General features: G+C 41.5%; 4 protein-coding genes across 6 annotated transcripts; 2 read left to right on the top strand and 2 right to left on the bottom strand.

Annotated features, from left to right (window-relative positions):
- Positions 1–10: 10 nt before the first annotated feature.
- atp5pb (ATP synthase peripheral stalk-membrane subunit b) lies at positions 11–3,939 on the top strand. Of its 2 annotated transcripts, none has more exons than XM_040193390.2 (7): positions 11–646; positions 1,454–1,490; positions 1,589–1,734; positions 1,983–2,146; positions 2,308–2,433; positions 3,113–3,292; positions 3,712–3,939. In XM_040193390.2, exons 1-7 carry the CDS (start codon positions 619–621, stop codon positions 3,787–3,789), a joined length of 759 nt encoding a protein of 252 aa, XP_040049324.1. In that variant the 5' UTR covers positions 11–618; the 3' UTR covers positions 3,790–3,939. The 2 variants fall into 2 exon arrangements, with proteins under 2 accessions (XP_040049324.1, XP_077949095.1); XM_078092969.1 differs by having other exon boundaries at positions 499–646; positions 1,568–1,734.
- A 328-nt stretch (positions 3,940–4,267) lies between these two features.
- On the top strand, positions 4,268–10,576 carry eps8l3b (EPS8 signaling adaptor L3b). 2 transcript variants are annotated; one of them, XM_078092966.1, is made up of 18 exons: positions 4,268–4,396; positions 5,116–5,219; positions 5,375–5,490; positions 5,589–5,653; positions 5,746–5,904; positions 6,424–6,573; positions 6,715–6,800; positions 6,889–7,022; positions 7,178–7,296; positions 7,459–7,576; positions 7,697–7,773; positions 7,882–7,956; positions 8,039–8,184; positions 8,828–9,068; positions 9,658–9,774; positions 9,852–9,940; positions 10,044–10,176; positions 10,257–10,576. In XM_078092966.1, the coding sequence occupies exons 2-18, from the start codon at positions 5,182–5,184 to the stop codon at positions 10,293–10,295; spliced, it is 1,902 nt and encodes a 633-aa protein (XP_077949092.1). In that variant the 5' UTR covers positions 4,268–4,396; positions 5,116–5,181; the 3' UTR covers positions 10,296–10,576. The 2 variants fall into 2 exon arrangements, with proteins under 2 accessions (XP_077949092.1, XP_040049320.2); XM_040193386.2 differs by having other exon boundaries at positions 7,694–7,773.
- Positions 10,577–10,969: 393 nt separating this feature from the next.
- LOC120829361 (glutathione S-transferase Mu 4) lies at positions 10,970–14,551 on the bottom strand. Its single transcript, XM_040193391.2, has 8 exons — positions 14,376–14,551; positions 12,411–12,486; positions 12,236–12,300; positions 12,061–12,142; positions 11,818–11,915; positions 11,623–11,718; positions 11,229–11,339; positions 10,970–11,118 (listed from the first exon to the last, which is right to left on the bottom strand). Exons 1-8 carry the CDS (start codon positions 14,409–14,411, stop codon positions 11,023–11,025), a joined length of 660 nt encoding a protein of 219 aa, XP_040049325.1. The 5' UTR covers positions 14,412–14,551; the 3' UTR covers positions 10,970–11,022.
- A 2,584-nt stretch (positions 14,552–17,135) lies between these two features.
- Positions 17,136–20,610, bottom strand: LOC120829505 (glutathione S-transferase Mu 4). Its single transcript, XM_040193651.2, has 8 exons — positions 20,288–20,610; positions 18,618–18,693; positions 18,444–18,508; positions 18,281–18,362; positions 17,961–18,058; positions 17,766–17,861; positions 17,395–17,505; positions 17,136–17,284 (listed from the first exon to the last, which is right to left on the bottom strand). Exons 1-8 carry the CDS (start codon positions 20,321–20,323, stop codon positions 17,189–17,191), a joined length of 660 nt encoding a protein of 219 aa, XP_040049585.2. The 5' UTR covers positions 20,324–20,610; the 3' UTR covers positions 17,136–17,188.
- Between the last annotated feature and the right edge of the window lie 1,543 nt (positions 20,611–22,153).

Raw genomic sequence — 22,153 nt, 5'->3', positions numbered from 1 at the left:
CTCACCAGCCACTCGCATCAAACTGATGCCATACACGGGTGGGCCCAAAGATTACAGACGCAGACAATTCCCCCCAACACGCGGCCTGGGATAAAACACACCGCTCGGGAGATAGAAATGTGTGTGTGGGTGCGGCTGCTTCATGGAAATGTGCATAATGTTCAAGAATAGCCGTCTGTTTTCTTAAAAATGTGTTGAGAAGCCGTAAACGTCATCAGCTTCACTATTTGCTCTTTGTCTGTATTGCTGTGTAGGCCTATTTGTTAGTTGCTTTAGGCTGACTGTCTCCTTTTTTTAATTGTTAAGACGATTTGATCACTCGGGACTATTTTCAAGATGAATCCACTCAAAACCCTGGATCTCAGCATCACGCGTGACCTAAAACTCCACGTATACACCCATTAAGTTAACTACACCCAGACTCGACGCGGCAGGTCTGCGCGCAGCGCCATCTCGTGGTGGGTTTCCTTAACGACGCCTAGAAACAGTCGCTCTGCTCTCGCGATGCTTCACGAGGTTATCGTGTGTTTCCGCCATCCTTGTGGCTCTTTGCAGAAGGGCACGAAGAGGCCGAAACAAGGGTGCCCCGCATAGCAAGAAGCTCTTCATCCTCCAAACATGCTGTCAAGACTCGTGGTTGTGTCAGGTACGTCATATCATCGCTTTCGTCGATTAGTAAAACGCACTCAGCTCGGACACAACAAGACTGTTGAGTGGTGTAAAGAAAAAAATAAAGGGAATGAAGCTGAAGGGTAAAGGGAAGGCCGCGCATTGAATGAGACACATGCTAATGCTAGCTTCTAATCCAGAGACTACAAGCAAGATGTAGCATTACGACCTGAAGCTTATTGAAGTTCATTGCATATACACGCATAGACCGCTATTGAATGTATTGTGTTTTCTGTGTTAATGTCAGACATCACAACTATTTGGTTACTGCCAAGTTAGATGACGATAGCTAACGTTAACTGCACACCAGAGCTAGCTTTAGCTAGCGTTAGCTCTGCACGCCAGTAAATGTCACCTTTTTGACAGCTAACGTTAGTCTCCTTGGGCTTTACGTTTTTAGTTGAAGGATAAACCCCATTGGCTAAACATTTCAAATCCCTCTTAAATATCAATGTGAATATACATTTCAATGTGCAAGTTGTTTCATGCCCAGACGAGTGGCTACTAGACAGTTATGCCAACATCAGGTATTGATATGACCTCGTTCTTTAACTTGGTTTCTGATGACTCTCGTAGTAGTTTTATATATCTATATATAACCTGTGCATTAGGTCTACTTCACAAATACCAATATCATGTTATCAATCCAACCTTCATGAAGGGTATAACTTTTAGCTTTTGATTAAACATCTTTTTGATTTTTCTTAATTTGATCTATTAGTCATCCAAATACAGCAGCTTATTTTCCTTCCTGAATTTGTGTCATTGTCTCATCTGTTTGCAGCTCATGGCCTGAAAAGCAGCAGTCCCCTTGGAGCTGGGTATGTGTCTTTACAAGTATCCTAGAACTTAACCGTCTTGTTTAGTAACAAACATTTTTTGCAACAACATCTAGAAGTTGTTATGTTGTCTCCCGCAGTCTGGTCCAGGCTTCTCGCTCCCTGCACACATCGTCCCAGAGTCGGGCCCCATTGCCCCCTCTGCCAGAGAAGGGAGGCCAAGTCCGCCATGGCATTTTCCCTGAGGAGATTTTCCAGCTCCTCTATCCCAAAACTGGAGTTACAGGTCAGTAGCCAGAGGCGAGATAAATTTCCCATATTTTCAGTTATTTCAACGTTAATGCTTAAAAGATTGGAGTACCGCTGTACCTTTCCCTCACGTAGAATGACGAAGAGCAGTGTTATCAAACTTAAAAGGCTGTTGCTGGTTTAGGACCACATCACACTAATGTTATTATTGATGTGAATTTAGTTTATTTGTCTTACGAACATAAGTTTTCATAAAACATACCATGAATATACTTTTCTCACCAGGACCGTACATGCTGGGCACTGGCCTCCTCATGTACATGCTGTCCAAGGAAATCTACGTCATCAACCATGAGACCTTTGCTGCTGCTTCCATCGGCGCTGTCATCATTTACGGTGTCAAGAAATTTGGCCCAAGTGTTGCAGCTTTTGCTGACAAACTGAACGACGTGAGGCGGACACCAAACTATTTTACATTTTGTATCTTTACAAACCATTGTAAATTCAGAGTGGTGGTTTTATTTGTCTTCATAGATTACTGTTCAAAGATGATTGGTCTTTTTTTGTGCACAGACATTATAAGCACCCCTTACTGTGTGTGTTTCTGCAGGACAAAGTGGCTAAGGCTCAAGAGGTGAAGGATGTGTCCCTTACCAGCTTGGCTCAGGCTATTGAGGATGAGAAGAAGGAACAGTGGAGAGTGGAGGGAAGAGCAATGCTCTTTGATGCTAAAAGGGTAAGCAGAATGGGCTTTTGACATTTTTATTTAATATAGTCTATTTACTGTCCATAATTCCTTTTGACTGCTGCAAGCTGGTCAGCATTACTGTTATCGACCTCTGCTGGCAACAAGTACAAATTGCAATAACACAAGTAAACCTATGTGTAGGAATATTTGGTGCTATAATGCTATGAGAAAACAAGCTCATTATGTTAGAATTGTCAGTAAATAAATGTGCTTGAATTTGTCGTCTGTCTTACTGAAATGCAGTCATTCATTTAATTGAATTGATTAATGACTGTGTTTATTATCATATTGATGCTCTGTGATCACCATAAATGCTTTTCTTCAGTAATCCCAACAATTGCCATTTTAAAGCGATTATGATTCACAAAAAATCAAACCCAAATCATCAAAAAACGGCAATGTGGCTATCCAGAAGTCATGACCTGTTTACTCAAGATTATCCACAGATCTTGATCTAGGATGAAGTTCCTTAAATTTCCTCAAAAGTATCAAATATATTACAATAGCCAATGAAAAACAACCATTTAATTTAAAGACGAGACTTCTCAGACACGGCCTGTGCATTGATCTCCTGTGCTTTTTCTTCTTTGAAGAAGACATTTTAGCAACCCAAGTGTGGACCAGGTATTTCCACAGTATGGTTATATGGACTCCTCTTTATCCTCAGAACAATGTGGCCATGCAGTTGGAGACCAACTACAGAGAGAGGCTACACATGGTGACCAACGAGGTGAAGAGGCGCCTGGACTACCAGGTCGCGCTGCAGAATCTCCACATCCAGATGGAGAAGGAGCACATGGTCAAATGGGTGGAGAAGAGCGTCATCGGCAGCATCACTCCTCAGCAGGTCGGTCTTTAAGTGTCAAACTGTTCTTAAGCCTTCAGCCGCGTGTTGATTCTCAGTTTGGGTTTTGACCTGTGTGCAAAGACTGCATTGATGATCCAATATTTCTCTGACAAACCTTATTAGTATTTTGAAAACTTCTTTTATGAATAACTGGACTAATATAGAACTGTTCACACCAGTGAACTCTGGCATTTCTTCTTTGTTTAAAACTGTTGATTACAGCTTACCTCTTCAAGCAACCCTTTAATAATATTACTTTCTTTGGTCACAAATTAAGGCTGCTAGATGTGAATATTTTGAACAATTGAATGTTGATATTGAACAGTGTGTCCGTGTGTGACCATTGTTTACATAAAGAGACGAGGTGACTCTTGAGGGCTTCACATCTGTTCCTGTGTTTGTTTGTTTTGTTTTTTTAGGAGAAAGAGAGCATCGCCAAGTGCATCACAGACCTGAAGGCTCTGGCCAGGGCCACTCAGACCAGCGCTACGGCCTAACCGCCAAGTCTTCAAAGAAGACTTCTCTATGTCCCAAGACGAGGCGCTCACTTCTCTACAGAATAATCTATTTGTCTCTGTCAATATGTTAAGGGTGTGTACAGTACTGACACGTCAGCTGATGGTAAAATAAATGGTTCTCTTATTCAACTGGCTAGTTCCATTTATTTTTTTATTTTTTCTTTCAACATTTCATTTAACCTTTAGCTTATGTGTTTTCTCGATGATGTTATGTGTGATTGTGGAAAATATTCACTATTTTTGAGGCCATAAAAGGTAATTGCATGATGGAATTTTTTTGAGCACTTAAGACCTTTGATCACTTTGAAGGAGATACAGCAAAGCATTTTCCTCAACCTTTGGACTCATAATGAGTCACCAATGCATCTCCCTGTGCCTCAAATACTTATTCTCAAATGACAAACCCAGCCAGGCCCCTTGATCCGTCGCTCACGTCAGATTGTTGCACTTTGGTCCCGGTGACTTGAAGCAGGAAGTCGCGCATTTTCTCTGTCGTCTTTATGTGAGGAGCGGGCGCTTGTTGCCTCGTAGGAGATCTATTTGAAAGAAGGGAACAATGACACCGGAGCGCAGCGTACACTGACGGGTAATTAATTCATTATGTAAAGCTGATTTTGACGTTGCAATGAATCAATGAAAGGTTAAATAAACATTGACCAATGGTGGAATCTTAATGTTTTGTCTTAAGGAGAGTGTGGTGTTGACCAGAAACTCATCCCGGTCTACATTCAATCGAGCGACTATATGAATATATTCTAATATATATTTCTTGTGATTTTTATCTTCTTGCTGAATTGGAGCAGGTGTAATCAGAATTTCTTTGCCTCAAAGTTCCCTTTAGTGATCTACCATTCAATCACTCCATTCACTAGTTGAAATCTTGTAATAATTACTAAATCTTTGGTCTTTTAAATCATAAATTACTAACAGTTAAGTAACTGGTAATTTCTGTCTTGATCAGGAGGAATCAGGAAACATTTATTACTAAAATATGCCAAACATACAAGGAATTTGTCTTGGCGGTTGGTGCGCGACAGTAGACAGTGTGACAATAGACAAGACGGCAGTGCACAAGTAATAAAATAAAGTAAAATGAAATGCTAATGCAATGATGCCTCACTGCTTCTGTTTATATTGAGGTTAATTTTCAAAGCTATTTAGCTAATTAGCAGACACAGTCTATAGTAGAATAATGGGTATATATAGTGTTCTACTTGTGATCAGCCAAACTAATATACTGTCAATAGGGGGAGACTAATTAACTGGAGTAATTTTGGGCTGAACATCTTTGTCTCAATCTCACAGGTTTTGGTGGCTTCTTGCGATTCATTGAAGTTTTGTTTTGCCGAAAAAGACCGATATTGGTTCAAAATGTTTGGAAACGGCACACACTTCTCGTTTTCCCCGAGGTTGGTAAATTGAATTCTACTCGCAAGCACTGGAATTAATTTAGTTGTTTACAGCACTATAAACACGCGCTAACACCCATTCACGATAAAACACTCCGGTGTTGTGGTAACTGCAGTTGATGATTTATCTCCACTGGGCGTCTGCTTTACCTCAGGGGTTTCTCACCGGAGGACCTCCCTCCGCAGAGGCGAGCTTTCCAACAAGATGACCTCAATGTTGCTCCTCTGCAGAGAAACAATATGTCTAGACCCAGTGGGAAATCTATATACAGTATGCTTGCACATAAAGTACCATCTCATCTATTTATATTTCATGCTTTGTGAGAATAGAATCTGTTGAACCTTTTTTCTTTTTTTTCGCCACATCAGTGCAAAGAAAGGAGTATTCAGAGGTGCTGGACAGACATCCTGACAACTTTCATGTCCGAGTGGAGGTAAAATGAGTGTGAACAGTGCAGCAGCATGGAGACATATAGCACAGCCCATCGCCGTCTTCATCCATGACTTCTCCACACTGACTCCTCAGCACCTGATCACCTGCAAGCTGGACGGGCAGGAGGTGAAAACAGTGGACGACTGTTTGGCCAAACTCAAGAGGCTGGATGCCAAAGGTCGACTGTGGCCTCAGGAGATGGGGATGGAGATTCAGGGCGGATATCTACTGCTCAGTGACATTGAAACCAAGGTTGGTGGCCTCACACGTCAGGACATTTATTAAGCACGACACGTGGACAAACGCATGTGGACATTATATATTATGTATTATAACATTCATCTGGAGTTCTAAGAGTTCTGCAGAATATCCATCCATCCATCCATTGTCAAACCGCTTATCCTGCACACAGGGTCGCGGGGGGGCTGGAGTCCATCCCAGCCAACTTTGGGCGATAGACAGGGTACACCCTGGATTGGTCGCCAGCCAATCGCAGGGCTATTTTTCAATCCTTTGTCATTGAATATGAAGTCTACAGGAATTGAAAACATTCCAATACATTGATAAAAGTATACCATTGTTGCAGATAGAAACAGAACGTCCTTGTGGTCTTTCCATCCCTGGTTAAGAAAATGTCAGTCTCTGGCATTTAGATCTATTAGAAAACAATCTTAGTTCCACTTTTCTCTGTGTGTGTGAAAACATTCAACATTGGTTAATAACTGTATTTTCTTCGTCATAATGTGCGTCCCGTTTAATCTGATTCTAAAGTCGGAGCTGGAGTCGCTGCCTTTGCGCAGCATCTTGGAAACCAAAGCTGTGCTGGATAGCTGCGCCTACAACTCCCTGCTGATCCTAACTGTGCAGGAGCGCGGCAGACGGGTCCCCCAGGTCTTCATGTTCCAGTGTGAGGAGACCGGGGTGAGTCACGTTTCAACTCAAACTTGAACCTCTGAAAGCGACCAGGCGAGGATCATCGGCAGTAAGCAGTGTCGCCTTTTCATAACGATGCTCTTTGTTGGTGTCGAGACGGTTTGATGTAAAGCAAATGCGTTTCGATAGGCGGACCTGATCAAGAAGGATTTGGGCGAGGTAATCCGAAAAGGAGGTGATGATGATGGACCGCGCAGAGCCCAGCCGGACATCAGGTGCAACATGTCACATCTCAGGGACAAAATCACATTAACGAGAAGGCGACTTAATGCTTTAACAGCTGTCTGTCGGTAACGTTGTCAGGGCCGATCTGGAGAACATCATCGGGCAACAGGTTTCAGGGAGTTTTCGGCAAGCCGGGCCTCGTCCTGTCCAGCGAGAGAGGAGCCCGCCCCCACTGGACCAGCCGGCCGCTGGGTGGAGGAGCAGAGAACCAGGTGGACGCACGCTCTGAAGAGCACATTTAAAACCAAAGTTTCTTTAAGTTCCTCAAGGTCAATGGAGGCGTTCTTTGCAGCTAAGATGGGTTCAGTACGTCTGACACTGGATGATGACGTTTGTGTTCACACAATTCTTTTTTTTCGTCTGGTAGAAAACGTGCCTCCTCCACCTTATGTTGGCTCACAAGAAGCAGAGATGTACCGACCTGGTCTTCGTGGGTCATATATTGACCCAGAGGCCGCTGAGCAGATGGAGATAGAGAGGAACACGGTCAGTACTGCCACTCAGGTTGTTTGCATTAGTCACGAATGATAGATTTTGAATCATTTCGCTTATCTCAAGGAAAACATGCTCACACACACGCGACAGTGTTTAAGAAAGCTCCCACAGTCAGCCAGATGATTTGTGCCGTGCGTCTGCTCCTTTCCACAGGACATTTTAAACCACATCCTAAATGATGTGGAGTTCTTCATGGATAAAGTGTCTGCGGCAAATGAAACTTCTTTACCGGAAGTCAAGAAGAAGAAAAAGAAAAAATCTAAGAAAAATGGTAATACCTTTTTTTTTTTTCTTCTTGTTAAGGAAGCCATTATTGGAGAAGTAATGTCATTGAGGTGCTGATACACAGATTGCACAGATCTAGATGTTTTTTTCCCCTCCTCTCTAGAAGCACCTGCTATCATTCTGCCTCCCTGGGAGGAATATGTTTCCTTTCTTCAGAGAGTCAAGTATGGATTCAATCTCCTGGTAAAAACGTCATAAAATATCTCCAAAGTCGCTAACGAGTTGTTTTTCTGGAGTGAGGTTGCAGCAGAAAGCCTCGCAGAGTGAATGAACAGCTCTTTTGTATTACAGGCCCAGCTGGACGGGTGTCTATCCGGCCCTACTGCTCCTGACTACGTCCACATCTTCTTCGATAGTTTAGGCGCGGTAAGATCTTCTCGGCGTACGTTTCACTGGCCGAGTCCACTTTCAATGCACCACGGCTAACACCTCCTCCATTTGTCAACAGATACTGCCCCGGTACCCCGCGGATCTTCCCCCCACTGTTCTCTCTCCGCTGCTGACGGAGGCAGCGTTGCAGCTGATGTGTGAGGTCGTCAGCCCAGAGGAGGACCTTCTGTGGAGGTCTCTGGGAGACAGCTGGAATATCCCCGGGTAGATTCATGACCCATGCACGCTTACACAAGTCTTTGCCTTTATCAAGCCGGTTCCCTTCTCGTATATAGCACTCTGATTGTGGCCCTGACGCGCCCCGACCCGGGCGTAGTTTGAGCGTGTGTGTTTGCAGTTGCGTAAATGTCGGTCAAAGTTTAGTTTCAGTCATAATAGACGAATAGATAAAGTGTGAATTGAAACTTAAAACTCCTCATTTCAGTTTGAATTTGTGTTTAATTTATTAATGCTTTAATGAGCAGTTTTAAACCATTTATAAAAACAAGTTGGGAGGCACTTTTTATGTCACTAGTTTTTCAAGAACAAACCTGCAGTAAACTTCTTTATTTCTTTCTTTGTGCAAGCCATGTTTTTCTGTTTCTAGTCTTTATGTTTGCAGCACAGAGATGAGTGGACTCAGTCTCATCTGACTCTGGGCGAGACAATAACTGAGCCTCCGTCCCGTAATGTCAAAATCCCTCATAATTTATTTATTTTTATTCTCAGTGTATTTTATTGGGTGCACGCTTGAATTATCTCAGCCATCATCAACAGATGTCGGTAAAAGGTCATAAAAAGGTCATAAAAAGCAATGTCAGGAGGTCACTTCGGCATTAGAGCCTTTGTTTTTCCTGTCACCTGGTAGTTCTAGATGGCCGGACGACGACGTCCCGCCTTACATCCCAGAGTTCTATAATGGCTGGCAGCCGCCCCCCCCCTCGAGCATGCCCTCCCCTCTCCCTTATCAGAGCGGTCCATCGAGCACGAGCAGCAGCCAGCACTTCCCATCGAGCCCACGGGGGCCCCCCCTGTACATGCAGGTCATTTACGACTTTGTGGCCAAGAACAGCCAAGAGCTGAGCGTCATGAAGGGGGATGTTGTTCAGGTGAGATTGAAAATACAACTGACAAACATTTTCTTAGATAAAGCTTGTTTGGAGCAGAATATGCCTGAAAATATATCTGTATGTATCTCCAATTAATCACTTTAAGTAAAACAGTTCAAAGTAACTGTAGTTGGATTTGTTTTTTGGCTCCCACCTCTTTTGACAACATCTGTGTCATGTGATAGTAACCCAACCTTTTTCCAAAAGTAAATGAGCAAAAGTGCATAAATTTATCCAAAGTAACCATGCATTGCTTAATAAGTCAACTTTTCTTGAGGACCTCTGTAAAATAAATATTTTTTCAGCGTTGTGATGATTAGAACGTGTTTTTAAAGTTTATTTAGCTTAAGAAGGAGAATTTTCTCAACAAAATAAGGAACACTGCATCCATCAGTTTACCAGAAAACCTCCAATATATATATATATATATATATATATATATATATATATATTTTACTGGACAGAAAAGGAATTAGTTACATTACACCACTTTCCCTCGCACTCCCATGATGTACTTCTATAATACGTTACTTGCAGCTTAATTCGGACGAGGCTGTTTGTAAATTCTCATTCTCTGGGCTTTTTACAGGTGGTTCAGAAGTCCAAGCAATGGTGGCTTGTCCGTAACGGCGGCGGCGAGGAAGGCCACATTCCCCAGAATGTTCTGGAGCCGATGCAGAGCAGGGGGCCCATGGAGGACCTACCGGTGAGCTGAGGGACGCGCTGCCGTGCGGAGTAACCAATGTGTTGACATGTGACTTTATCGCTGTCCCTCCCTAACAGCGGGACAGTCGCCGTCCTGTGACTCTGGACATGAACTCCTCGTCCACAGAGGTCAAAGCCTGGCTGGAGCACAAAGGTTTCTCCAGAATGTGAGTGACGTGGCGACCGGCTGGGAGCTTTAACACGTTCACGCCGCGGACGCGGCTCGTGTGGGATGCTGGCGTCAGACTTTCGGTATCTTTTGATCCGCAGCACTGTGTCCAGCCTCGGGGTGCTGACCGGTAATCTGCTCCTGGGGATGACCAAGGATGAGATCAGGACGGTGTGTCCCGAGGAAGGAGGCAAGGTCTTCTTCCAGCTGCAGGGCATCAAGTCAGCCATCGCGGTGAGAAGTGTGACACGTGACACGCACACTCCAGAAATCCAGCTGCAGAACATCAGTAACGTTTGTCCCGTCTCCTACAGCTCGCCAGTGAACCATCCGGCCTGTACGGCCGCTACTGACCAGCCGCTTCTCTTCAGTTTGTCTTCACCACATATGAACAACTGTAATTATTGTGTCTGATTTGTCTTTGTCATAATTTATTTGCTTTTACTGAATGAAACTTGTATTTCTTAATTATCATCAGCAGCAGAGATAATTGTGAGTTAATGTAATTCATTTGTAATGCAATTTACTTCCAATGTTCTTTGGTATTTCAAGTTAATTTAGCAGTTCCACGACCGAGTGAACCAAATGTGCATGTAACATTTGCTGCAATTAAAAGTGACTTAAGTGATGGCAACTCTGTAGCGTCAGTGTCATGTCAACTGAAAGTGATGTTAGAAATGTTTGACAACAAAGACATGTTCCCTTGCTTTCCGTGGTCTCATCTGTCTGGTATTATGTCCAATTTCAACTTAAGAGTTTAAATTCTAATATCAAGTAACAGCAGATTCAGGCTCTGGACAGCGGTTTTCCTCTGAGGGCCTCATGGGGTCACAGCAGCTACAGGAACTCACGGAGTCCCCGGAGCTATTGCTTATATATAGCGTATCATGTGATTAAAGGTTCTACTTATCTAAATATTGATACAAAAATGGGTTTATATTTACACAATTCTGGAAAAGTGAAAAAGACTCAAACAGACACAACCAGCCAGTAAACAGCTTATAAAATAAGACAAAAATACAGACAATTGTTTCTCTAATCTTGAATTTATTGGTTAGTTGCACGTGTGGTCATTGCCTTCTACTCTTTCTTGTTTCCCCACTTGGCCACCCTGCCGTTGACGGGAGTCTTCATGAATCTGTTTGACTTCATGTAGGCAGCGATCTTCTCGAGAGCCTGCGGTGACATGAGATCAAGGCATTGAAACAAGAACATTTATCTCTGTGACATCACAGCGACGCAGAGGAACACAAGAAGGTATTGATGTGCCGTTTGAGGGTTCTCACCTCGAAACGGGTTAGAAGATCTTGGAGGTTCTTGAAGTCATCCAGACACGTGGGATGGAACATCTTGTGTTGGTCCAACAGCTCGTACATGATGAAGTCCACATAAGTGATCTGTTACAAAGAAGTTAGAATCCACAACGTGTTGAAAAGCAAAATAAAGCCTCAAACCAGGCAATCTCTAGCTCCACAAATATATGGTTTTATTTGAGAAAACAGTGAAATGACTATTAAAGGCCCCATTGCAAGGATTTTAGCCTTTAAGATGGATTTTTGTTTGATTTACCGCTTGGTTCAGTCTCCTCTCATAAACTATAGATTTCATAGATAGATTAACGGAGCTTTAAAAAATAATTGTGCCACAACTTCAGATATGAAGACGTGGCTGACTGCATACCTTGTCACCAGCAAACCACTTCCTGTCCCCCAAGTAATCTGAGAACTGCTTCAGTAGCTTTGGCAGATTCTCCAGGTAACCTGCCTTCATATTGTCCTGATTTGGGAGAAGTGACGCTGTCATTAGTGAAGAATTTGAGGCATAACGTGAGACGTTACGTTTTGTAAAACTTTACTACATTACATTACTACTCACATAATCAGAGTAGCAAAGCCGCACAAAGCCGTTCCTGAAGTCCATCGCCTGGTTCTCCAAGAAGTCCACGCGGACTTTCTCATCCTCTGTCTCTCCACCTGTGGTCAGATCACAGTTAGTGGAGCACTCGGGGAATAAAGACTGAGGTGCCACACCAGAAAAGTGTACAGTTGTGTGCTATCTGCTCTTTAAGTAGATTTATACCAGAGATAAATCATAGTAGAAAGAACCCGCAATACTTACACATATTGTGCTTACGAGCGATGTATCTCATGATAGCATTGCTCTGCACGATCTTCCTGTCCCCATCCTCCAAGTACGGCAGCTGTAGTGAGACGTTAATTCTAATTATTAGTTTGCGTTTCATCATTTGCCAGATTTATACTTCTATTAATACTCAAAAGTTAAACTCAATTACATTGGGGAAGTGCATCCCAAGTTTGTCTTTTACATCCAACCAGCTTTTCCTGCTGTAGTCGGGAGCTGTGTGCAACAGAAATGTGGGTTAGATGAATAAGCAGAATGTTTATGGACACTTAAGTCACTAATTGGGTTGAAATGATGACAACTGTTGGTTGCATTTGTTGAGTTACCATCTCCATAGACGTAAAACTTGTCCTCATACTTGGAGCCGGTGTACTCCAGCAGCAGACGGGCGGGCTGGGCGAGCTGCAGGAACAGAAATCACCATTTCTTAGCTTATGCAGTACAACAAGGCATGAGGAGACGACACAAATGTATACTGATGAAACCGCATCAAACATCCGTGTTACGGCAAAAATATGAATTCATCAATATATCAACCATTTATGAACGTCCGGTATTAATAATAAATATGGATCACAATCACAAAGTATTATTGATGTACTAATGTGCATTGTGTCTAAACAAAGCATTGCTTTGTAAAAAAAAGGTGAAAGTACAAAACATTTGCCGTAGACTTATTGTGCGATACAATCCAATCATTGAGGTTTTAGGTCTTAACAAAGCTTAAATAACATAATGCAGCTTATTCAATCACCCTATTATTACGCAAGTCAAAGTGATGAACAGACAAAGTGAAAAAGAGCAACCGTTGAAATGGCTTCAGGCATAATGGGATTTTAGCTGTTGTATCTGAAAGTTGTAACCAATGTCGTTCACATGAGCACATTCTGCTTAATTGTTTACGATATAGTGTGCAGAGCTGAGATTTTGTCAGGGGTGAAGAAAATATCCAGGAATTGGAATTAATTTGGGGTTGTAGCCATGTTGTGCTCTGCAATGTGGTTGTTTGTGGAGCCCAAAGTCCTTGATAGGGGCGGCCTACTGGAGGTGGACAACATTGGTCACATTCTGAGAAGCAAAGACATGAAGGTTCCACCCCCAGGACATTTTGGTTTAAGTAGATGTTTTTTCCTGCAGTCTAGTGGACTTTTGGGTGGGAGATGTACAATACCTGAACTTATTCTGGTATTCTGGTTCATGTTCATCTGATGACTCGTAGGGCCTTCTAGACTTGAGCTGAACATTGAACAAGAAAACTATGCCTATGTACCACAATATAGTTTAATTAATAGACCTGTGTTTAAGATTTGACAAAGGTATGTTGATTGACATCTTGATCCCAATGATATTCAACCAATTCTTATCTGAAACCTAACATATAGCCTCATTGATCACTATATTATATACATAAAGTACTATGAGGTTAATCACAATTAATTAATGTAGAGACACAGATAAGTATGAGGTACATTTTTAATTTAATTTATTGTGACGTCTATACATTAAATTTAAGTAACACAAAGACAAATGGTAGGTGGGTATTTTAGAATGAGGCCCTGCAGTAAAATATTAACTGTTTAATTGTTGTTACTGTATCCAACCTCCTCTTACTTTATGAAACCTTTATAAAGCTAATGCAGTGTGACGTAATACAACAGCCCTGAATTAAACGTTCACCTCAGTAACGTTTTGTGTTTCTTCCATCCAATATGAATAAAATATTATTTTAAATGAAAACGAAACAAGCTTGATAGTAAAATACTTAACAGCCAAGAACTGTATTAAAATGTGTTAGAAAGACCAGCTGATGCGGTGACGTCATCAAGTCCGCTGCAGTTTGAATTGCGGAAATGACCGTTCTCCGTTCTGCGTCCTCGCGGACCCGTGAGTCCGTCTCCCGAGGACGCAAGTCCGCAGTCTTTAGATATTGAGAAATTAATGTTTATGAGCGAATAGGGTTACAGATGCGCTCCTTAGCGCCGTCAACCGCCAGGCGGTCGGCAAAGGAACGAACGCGTTTCGGACCAAAATCAGTTTTATTTTTCTTGCGTGAGAAACCGGACGTGTTGCCTGAGCGCGTGTAAAAACATGCAAAAGCGTGTGTCGCACGGCGAAACCTTGAGAGTTGGCAGCTCTGGTGTGTGTGTGAAAGGTTATAAACTTAACAGGCCTTCGCTGTAACTAGTCACCCAAACGCGATCTTATTGACCTGCGGCGGCCGCCGTCGAAGCCCACACATCGCTGCACGCAACAGGTTCTACTTCATGAACAAAAAAGACGACGGAACTCACCCCACGAATGTCCCAGTAAGCCAGTTTCATTGTCATTTTGGATCACTTTTGGAGACCGAATGTGTCTGAAAGCGCTTCGGTAGCTGCTATAAATCGCTGGGCGGAGAGGGGGCGGCTTCATTCTGTAAGGGGGCAGCGGGCGGGGGGTGGGCGGGGCGAACCGGTCGATCACGCGTCTGAGTGGAGAGATCTTAGACCTGCTGGACAGCCATAGGCTCTCGGTCACAAGACGGATTCAAAATCCAGCCTGAGAATGCGTTATCGGTCAAAGTAAAAAATAAGGCAGTTGCGTAACAACAAAGCAAAAAAATGCGGTCATTTCAGTTTGCATAGTTGCTCATGTTCATGGTGTGTCATGATGACAGTGCAGCTGCTCACACAGGTATATACCCACCTGGCATGACATTGCAGGTATTGAATAAAATGGGCAGAGCTGCCAACTTTTTAAAAAACCTTGGGAGCACCACAGACTACAGCTGCTCCTCTTCATCTTCTTTTTGAAAGATTTTTAACACTGATCTGATCCATTGAGATATTTTGCCTAATGATTTTTTATATATATATATATTGGACATAAAAGTAGAAAACGTGATCAAAAGGACTCGAAACAGACACAACCAGCTAGTAAACAGCTTATAAAAAAATAAGACAAAAATATAGACAATTGTTTCTCTTATCTTGAATTTATTAGTTAGTTGCACGTGTGGTCATTGCCTTCTACTCTTTCAGTAGCTTTGGCAGATTCTCCAGGTAACCTGCCTTCATATTGTTGCAAAGAATGCCTGTTATGCATATTGATGAGAGAGGATTTTAGCTGCTGTATCTGAAAGTTGTAACTCATGTCGTTCGCATGAGAACGTACTGCTTAATTGTTTACGATATAGTGTGTATGAAATGTTATTAACTTAACAGGCCTTTACTGTAACTGGTCACTGGACATTTACGGTGTTAAACAGGTAACCGGAATAAAGGTTATTGTAATAGCAGATTCTGGACAATGATAGAAGAATGTGGAGAACCCCTCTTACTACTTCTGTACAATAAATTAATTATACCATACAAATTGAGATTTTTACAAAGTAAAAGCTCTATAATTGCAAGTTGAAAAACACCATTTCTCCATCTTTTGAATTAAAACAGATTCCTCAATAGTTCCCGACAAAGACCAATTCATGTGTGTCAAAGACCTCTCTGACTACTGCAGAAAAAATGAAGTGAAATGAATGAAACCGAAGTATTTCTACTGTACAGATCTGGAGATTCCGGTTTTATTTTGGCGATTAAATCTCCTCTCGTTTCAGGTTCCTTGCCCTTCCTGATGTGTCACCCGTCCGATTGTCTTCCCTGATTCCTGATTGTGTCCACCGGTTCCCTCTTCCCCCATGTGTTCATATAGTCTGCGTCTCCCTTTGTCTTGTGCCAGTGTGTCAACCTACGTCGTCATACCAGCAGTGTCCATAGCCATAGTTTGTCTCGTGATCACCGGTCTACCTCGTGTGAGTGCTTTTTCTCAGAGCTCTTTTTTGTTCCCGTGTCGGGCCTTAGTTAGTTTTTTGATAGTAGCTCGGTTTTCCTCCTTTTATTTTTTGGGGATTTTGTTGTACTCTGTATGAAAATAAACTGTCATCCTATCAACCCGCTCTGCGTCTGAGTCCTGCCTCCCGCCCGGTACTGACACATAAATAGTTGTCTTGAAAACATGCATCAATCATAGTTTTTCATTGCTATTCAAACATTGATAATTATGTTTTTGAAGTTGCAAAAACAGGGCTTTAACAATAAAGTACAGTAAAAATATTTCATGTTCAGCATGCTAGTAGTCAGAGAGGTTCTTTACACAGGTACATTGGTCTTTGCCTGAAATTATTGAGAAATATGTTTTTATTGCATTTCAAATATGGATTTATGGTCTTTTTGAACTTGCAATTATTACAGTAAAAATATTTCACTTTTCACGTTAGTCTTTGACTGGAATTATTGAGAAAAGTATTTTTATTGCAGTTCAAACTTTGAGAAATGGTTCTTTTGAACTTTGAAAAATAGGATAATTATCTAACTTTGTAAAACAGTAAAACAATCCTTTTTTACAACAGTAGTCAGAATGTTCCTGAACACACATAATTCAGTCATTGTCCAGAATATTTGATTGAATAGCTTTTACTCCAGTTACTTGTTCAATACCGTAAAAATCAAGCGTTTGCTGAGTTCACCTCAGTGGGGGGGGGCAGCGGGCGGGGGTGGGCGGTGCGAACCGGCTGATCACACGTTTAAGTGGAGCAAACTCAGACTTGCTGGACAGCCATAGGCTCTCGGTCACAAGACGGATTCAAAATCCAGCCTGAGAATGCGTTATCGGTCAAAGTAAAAAATAAGGCAGTTGCGTAACAACAAAGCAAAAAATGCGGTCATTTCAGTTTGCATAGTTGCTCATGTTCATGGTGTGTCATGATGACAGTGCAGCTGCTCACACAGGTATATACCCACCTGGCATGACATTGCAGGTATTGAATAAAATGGGCAGAGCTGCCAACTTTTTAAAAAACCTTGGGAGCACCACAGACTACAGCTGCTCCTCTTCATCTTCTTTAGAAAGATTTTTAACACTGATCTGATCCATTGAGATATTTTGCCTAATGATTTTATATATATATATATATATATATATATCGGACATAAAAGTAGAAAACGTGATCAAAAGGACTCGAAACAGACACAACCAGCCAGTAAACAGCTTATAAAATAAGACAAAAATACAGACAATTGTTTCTCTAATCTTGAATTTATTGGTTAGTTGCACGTGTGGTCATTGCCTTCTACTCTTTCTTGTTTCCCCACTTGGCCACCCTGCCGTTGACGGGAGTCTTCATGAATCTGTTTGACTTCATGTAGGCAGCGATCTTCTCGAGAGCCTGCGGTGACATGAGATCAAGGCATTGAAACAAGAACATTTATCTCTGTGACATCACAGCGACGCAGAGGAACACAAGAAGGTATTGATGTGCTGTTTGAGGGTTCTCACCTCGAAACGGGTTAGAAGATCTTGGAGGTTCTTGAAGTCATCCAGACACGTGGGATGGAACATCTTGTGTTGGTCCAACAGCTCGTACATGATGAAGTCCACATAAGTGATCTGTTACAAAGAAGTTAGAATCCACAACGTGTTGAAAAGCAAAATAAAGCCTCAAACCAGGCAATCTCTAGCTCCACAAATATATGGTTTTATTTGAGAAAACTATTGCAAGGATTTTAGCCTTTAAGCTGGATTTTTGTTTGATTTACCGCTTGGTTCAGTCTCCTCTCATAAACTACAGATTTCATAGATAGATTAACGGAGCTTTAAAAAATAATTGTACCACAACTTCAGATATGAAGACGTGGCTGACTGCATACCTTGTCACCAGCAAACCACTTCCTGTCCCCCAAGTAATCTGAGAACTGCTTCAGTAGCTTTGGCAGATTCTCCAGGTAACCTGCCTTCATATTGTCCTGATTTGGGAGAAGTGACGCTGTCATTAGTGAAGAATTTGAGGCATAACGTGAGACGTTAAGTTTTGTAAAACTTTACTACATTACATTACTACTCACATAATCAGAGTAGCAAAGCCGCACAAAGCCGTTCCTGAAGTCCATCGCCTGGTTCTCCAAGAAGTCCACGCGGACTTTCTCATCCTCTGTCTCTCCACCTGTGGTCAGATCACAGTTAGTGGAGCAGTCGGGGAATAAAGACTGAGGTGCCACACCAGAAAAGTGTACAGTTGTGTGCTATCTGCTCTTTAAGTAGAAGAATACCAGAGATAAATCATTTAATTTGAACATTTACGATGAATGAATAGAAATGGAGATGAAACAAGAAAACATCTCTTTTAATCAAATATGAACAAGAAGAATAAACCCGCAATACTTACACATATTGTGCTTACGAGCGATGTATCTCATGATAGCATTGCTCTGCACGATCTTCCTGTCCCCATCCTCCAAGTACGGCAGCTGTAGTGAGACGTTAACAATTATTAGTTTGCGTTTTATTATTTAAACTTCAATTAATACTCAAAAGTTAAACTCAATTACATTGGGGAAGTGCATCCCAAGTTTGTCTTTTACATCCAACCAGCTTTTCCTGCTGTAGTCGGGAGCTGTGTGCAACAGAAATGTGGGTTAGATGAAGAAGCAGAATGTTTATGGACACTTCAGTCACTAATTAGGTTGAAATTATGTTACTGTTGGTAGCATTTGGTGAGTTACCATCTCCACAGATGTAAAACCTGTCCTCATACTTGGAGCCGGTGTACTCCAGCAGCAGACGGGCGGGCTGGGCGAGCTGCAGGAACAGAAATCACCGATGAGGGAGGATTTTAGCTGTTGTATCTGAAAGTTGTAACTCATGTCGTTTGCATGAGAACGTGCTGCTTAATTGTTTACGATATAGTGTGTATGAAATGTTATTAACTTAACAGGCCTTTACTGTAACTGGTCACTGGACATTTACGGTGTTAAACAGGTAACCGGAATAAAGGTTATTTTAATAGCAGATTCCGGACAATGATAGAAGAATGTGGAGAACCCCTCTTACTACTTCTGTACAATAAATTAATTATACCATACAAATTGAGATTTCTCCAAAGTAAAAGCCCTATAATTGCAAGTTGAAAAACACCATTTCTCCATCTTTTGAATAAAAACAGATTTCTCAATAGTTCCTGACAAAGACCAATTCATGTGTGTCAAAGACCTCTCTGACTACTGCAGAAAAAATGAAGTGAAATGAATGAAACCGAAGTATTTCTACTGTACAGATCTGGAGATTCCGGTTTTATTTTGGCGATTAAATCTCCTCTCGTTTCAGGTTCCTTGCCCTTCCTGATGTGTCACCCGTCCGATTGTCTTCCCTGATTTCTGATTGTGTCCACCGGTTCCCTCTTCCCCCATGTGTTCATATAGTCTGCGTCTCCCTTTGTCTTGTGCCAGTGTGTCAACCTACGTCGTCATACCAGCAGTGTCCATAGCCATAGTTTGTCTCGTGATCACCGGTCTACCTCGTGTGAGTGCTTTTTCTCAGAGCTCTTTTTTGTTCCCGTGTCGGGCCTTAGTTAGTTTTGGATAGTAGCTCGGTTTTCCTCCTTTTGGAGCGTCCTTAGTTTTTGGATTTTGTTTTACACTTTGTATTTTCTTCCTTTTGGAGCGACCTTAGTTTTTTGGGATTTTGTTTTGTACTCTGTATGAAAATAAACTGTCACCCTGTCAACCTGCTCTGCGTCTGAGTCCTGCCTCCCGCCCGGTACTGACACATAAATAGTTGTCCTGAAAACATGCATCAATCATAGTTTTTCATTGCTATTCAAACATTGAGAAATTATGTTTTTGAAGTTGCAAAAATAAGGCTTTAACAGTAAAGTACAGTAAAATTTCATATTCAGCATGCTAGTAGTCAGAGAGGTCCTTTACACAGGTACATTGGTCTTTGCCTGAAATTATTGAGAAATATGTTTTTATTGCATTTCAAATATGGAGATATGGTCTTTTTGAACTTGCAATTATAGGGCGTTAACAGTAAAGTACAGTAAAAAATATTTCACTTTTCACGTTAGTCTTTGACTGGAATTATTGAGAAAAGTATTTTTATTGCAGTTCAAACTTTGAGAAATGGTTCTTTTGAACTTTGAAAAATAGGATAATTATCTAACTTTGTAAAACAGTAAAACAATCATTTTTTTTAAAACAGTAGTCAAAATGTTCCTGAACACACATAATTCAGTCATTGTCCAGAATATTTGATTGAATAGCTTTTATTCCGGTTACTTGTTCAATACCGTAAAATTCAAGCGTCTGCTGAGTTCACCGCAGTGCAGCGAAGCCCACACATCGCTGCACGCAACAGGTTCTACTTCATGAACAAAGAAGACGACGGAACTCACCCCACGAATGTCCCAGTAAGCCAGTTTCATCGTCATTTTGGATCACTTTTAGGAGACCGAATGTGTCTAAAGGCGCCTCGGCAGCTGCTATAAATCGCTGGGCGGAGAGGTGGCGGCTTCATTCTGTAAGGGGGCAGCGGGCGGGGGTGGGCGGTGCGAACGGGCCGATCACGCGTTTAAGTGGAGCAAACTCAGACTTGCTGGAAAGCCATAGGCTCTCGGTCACAAGACGGATTCAAAATCCAGCCTGAGAATGCGTTGTCGGTCAACAATAAGGCAGTTACGTCACAACAAAGCCAAAATGAGTAGTCATTTCTGTCTGCACAATACATTTTCATGGTGTGTCATGATGAATAGGCCCTGCAGATGCTCATAAAGGTATTCTGTATGAGCATCTGACATGACATTGCAGATGTTGAATACAATGGGTGTACTAGGTGCATGTTTGTATAGCGATCCGGTTTCACCCAAAACAAATTCAAGTCCAGACAGAAGCCCAAAATTAAAGCTACCGTCTGACTGGAATGCAAGAAGAACTCAAAGGAGTTTCTTCATGGGGGGTTTGTGCAATTGATTGCTTCCACGCAAAAAAAATAGGAAGAAGAAGAAAGTTCACTTTAACCTTGAAAATTACTGAATTGTTTTTCGTGTGGAGCTTTTGAAAGTATCACATGGTCTTCATCAGCAGATTTGCAAAACTTTCAGTAGTTTTAATGATATAATTTTAGCAATAGCACAGCTAAAGCTCTGGAAGGATCTGGTAAGTGTACCTGTGCATTAACTATAAGAGGACAATTTTTGTTTTCAATTTGCTTTAACATCATGTTTTGATTGTCATGAGAAAAATCATCATAATTCAGTATAGAGGGAGGAGCATTTGCCTATTTAGTCCCAGAAATACTAAAACTTATATAATTTACAATGATTCAATTACAGAAATGCTTGCACAATTAGGTATGCTTATTTTCAAATGACAAATGACATTTTTTAGAAATATCCTCTATTACTTTTCAGTTGATCAACTAATCTAAAACACCACCAGATGCGCTAAATCTGTACAACAATATGTAGTGATATTATAAGGTTGAAGTGTATATCAATTTCTTACTGTTCATATTGCACAACTATTTCTTACTGTACTTATCTATTTATTCACTTATTACACTTTCCATATGCACATACTCTGCACTTTTGGCTATTTTGCACTTCTGGTTGGATGTTAAACTGCCTTTCGTTGCCTCAGTACTTGTACCCTGTGCAGTGACAATAAAGTTGAATCTAATCTAATCTAATATGAGGTTGAAGTGACATTGAGCTATAAGAATGTATTTTTTGCAGCCACATCACAATCTTTTTTAATTTTGAAGCCGGTTGGAAATTAATGTTAGACCAGCTGCTCACTTTTACCTACAATGGAGAGTAATGAGGTGAATATGATATAACCTCCTTTATTCAGTCCCACAACTGCACACAAAGCAAACCACTAACTAATAACGGCTGAAGCTCACTCCTTATTTGTCTAAATGAATTCATCATACTTCAAATGTCATCTCTTTTGTAACCTGCTGTTCTTAGTTTACATTATTTGTCATTTTCAATAGCAGCAAGACACACCAAAGATAACACCAGGAGCCAGAATGAATGCAGCAGTTTAAAAAGGGTGTGTCCACTTAATGTTCTCTATTTAAATCTTTGGCAGCATTTGAACTCTGGTAACGTTTCAAAACTGAATGAAGAGATCATGTGTCATTTCCTGTACTCTGACTCAAACGTTATATGTATTTTAAACATCTAGGTGTAAAGGACACATTGGAGTTTGTGTCATGTGACATGTGACAACCGAGTGGCATTACTGAACACTTTAAT

The sequence above is a fragment of the Gasterosteus aculeatus genome, chromosome 2 (assembly GCF_964276395.1).
Source record: "Gasterosteus aculeatus chromosome 2, fGasAcu3.hap1.1, whole genome shotgun sequence".
NCBI classification, from domain to species: Eukaryota; Metazoa; Chordata; class Actinopteri; order Perciformes; family Gasterosteidae; genus Gasterosteus; species Gasterosteus aculeatus.
Note: the sequence above shows the minus strand (reverse complement) of the source record. Positions and strands in the feature narration are given on the sequence as shown.

Excerpts from the sequence above, each read along its gene's own strand:
- atp5pb (XM_078092969.1), top strand. The coding sequence starts at position 619 with ATGCTGTCAAGACTCGTGGTTGTGTCAG. Across the intron at positions 1,491-1,567 it reads AGCAGTCCCCTTGGAGCTGG|TTGTTATGTTGTCTCCCGCA; the intron begins GTATGTGTCTTT and ends AACATCTAGAAG. Across the intron at positions 1,735-1,982 it reads TCCCAAAACTGGAGTTACAG|GACCGTACATGCTGGGCACT; the intron begins GTCAGTAGCCAG and ends TTTTCTCACCAG.
- eps8l3b (XM_040193386.2), top strand. The coding sequence starts at position 5,182 with ATGTTTGGAAACGGCACACACTTCTCGTTTTCCCCGAG. Across the intron at positions 9,941-10,043 it reads CACAAAGGTTTCTCCAGAAT|CACTGTGTCCAGCCTCGGGG; the intron begins GTGAGTGACGTG and ends TTTGATCCGCAG. Across the intron at positions 10,177-10,256 it reads GCATCAAGTCAGCCATCGCG|CTCGCCAGTGAACCATCCGG; the intron begins GTGAGAAGTGTG and ends CGTCTCCTACAG.
- LOC120829361 (XM_040193391.2), bottom strand. The coding sequence starts at position 14,411 with ATGACAATGAAACTGGCTTACTGGGACATTCGTGGG. Across the intron at positions 11,719-11,817 it reads GGCTTTGCTACTCTGATTAT|GACAATATGAAGGCAGGTTA; the intron begins GTGAGTAGTAAT and ends CTCCCAAATCAG. Across the intron at positions 11,340-11,622 it reads AGTGGTTTGCTGGTGACAAG|ATCACTTATGTGGACTTCAT; the intron begins GTATGCAGTCAG and ends TCTTTGTAACAG.
- LOC120829505 (XM_040193651.2), bottom strand. The coding sequence starts at position 20,323 with ATGACGATGAAACTGGCTTACTGGGACATTCGTGGG. Across the intron at positions 17,862-17,960 it reads GGCTTTGCTACTCTGATTAT|GACAATATGAAGGCAGGTTA; the intron begins GTGAGTAGTAAT and ends CTCCCAAATCAG. Across the intron at positions 17,506-17,765 it reads AGTGGTTTGCTGGTGACAAG|ATCACTTATGTGGACTTCAT; the intron begins GTATGCAGTCAG and ends TCTTTGTAACAG.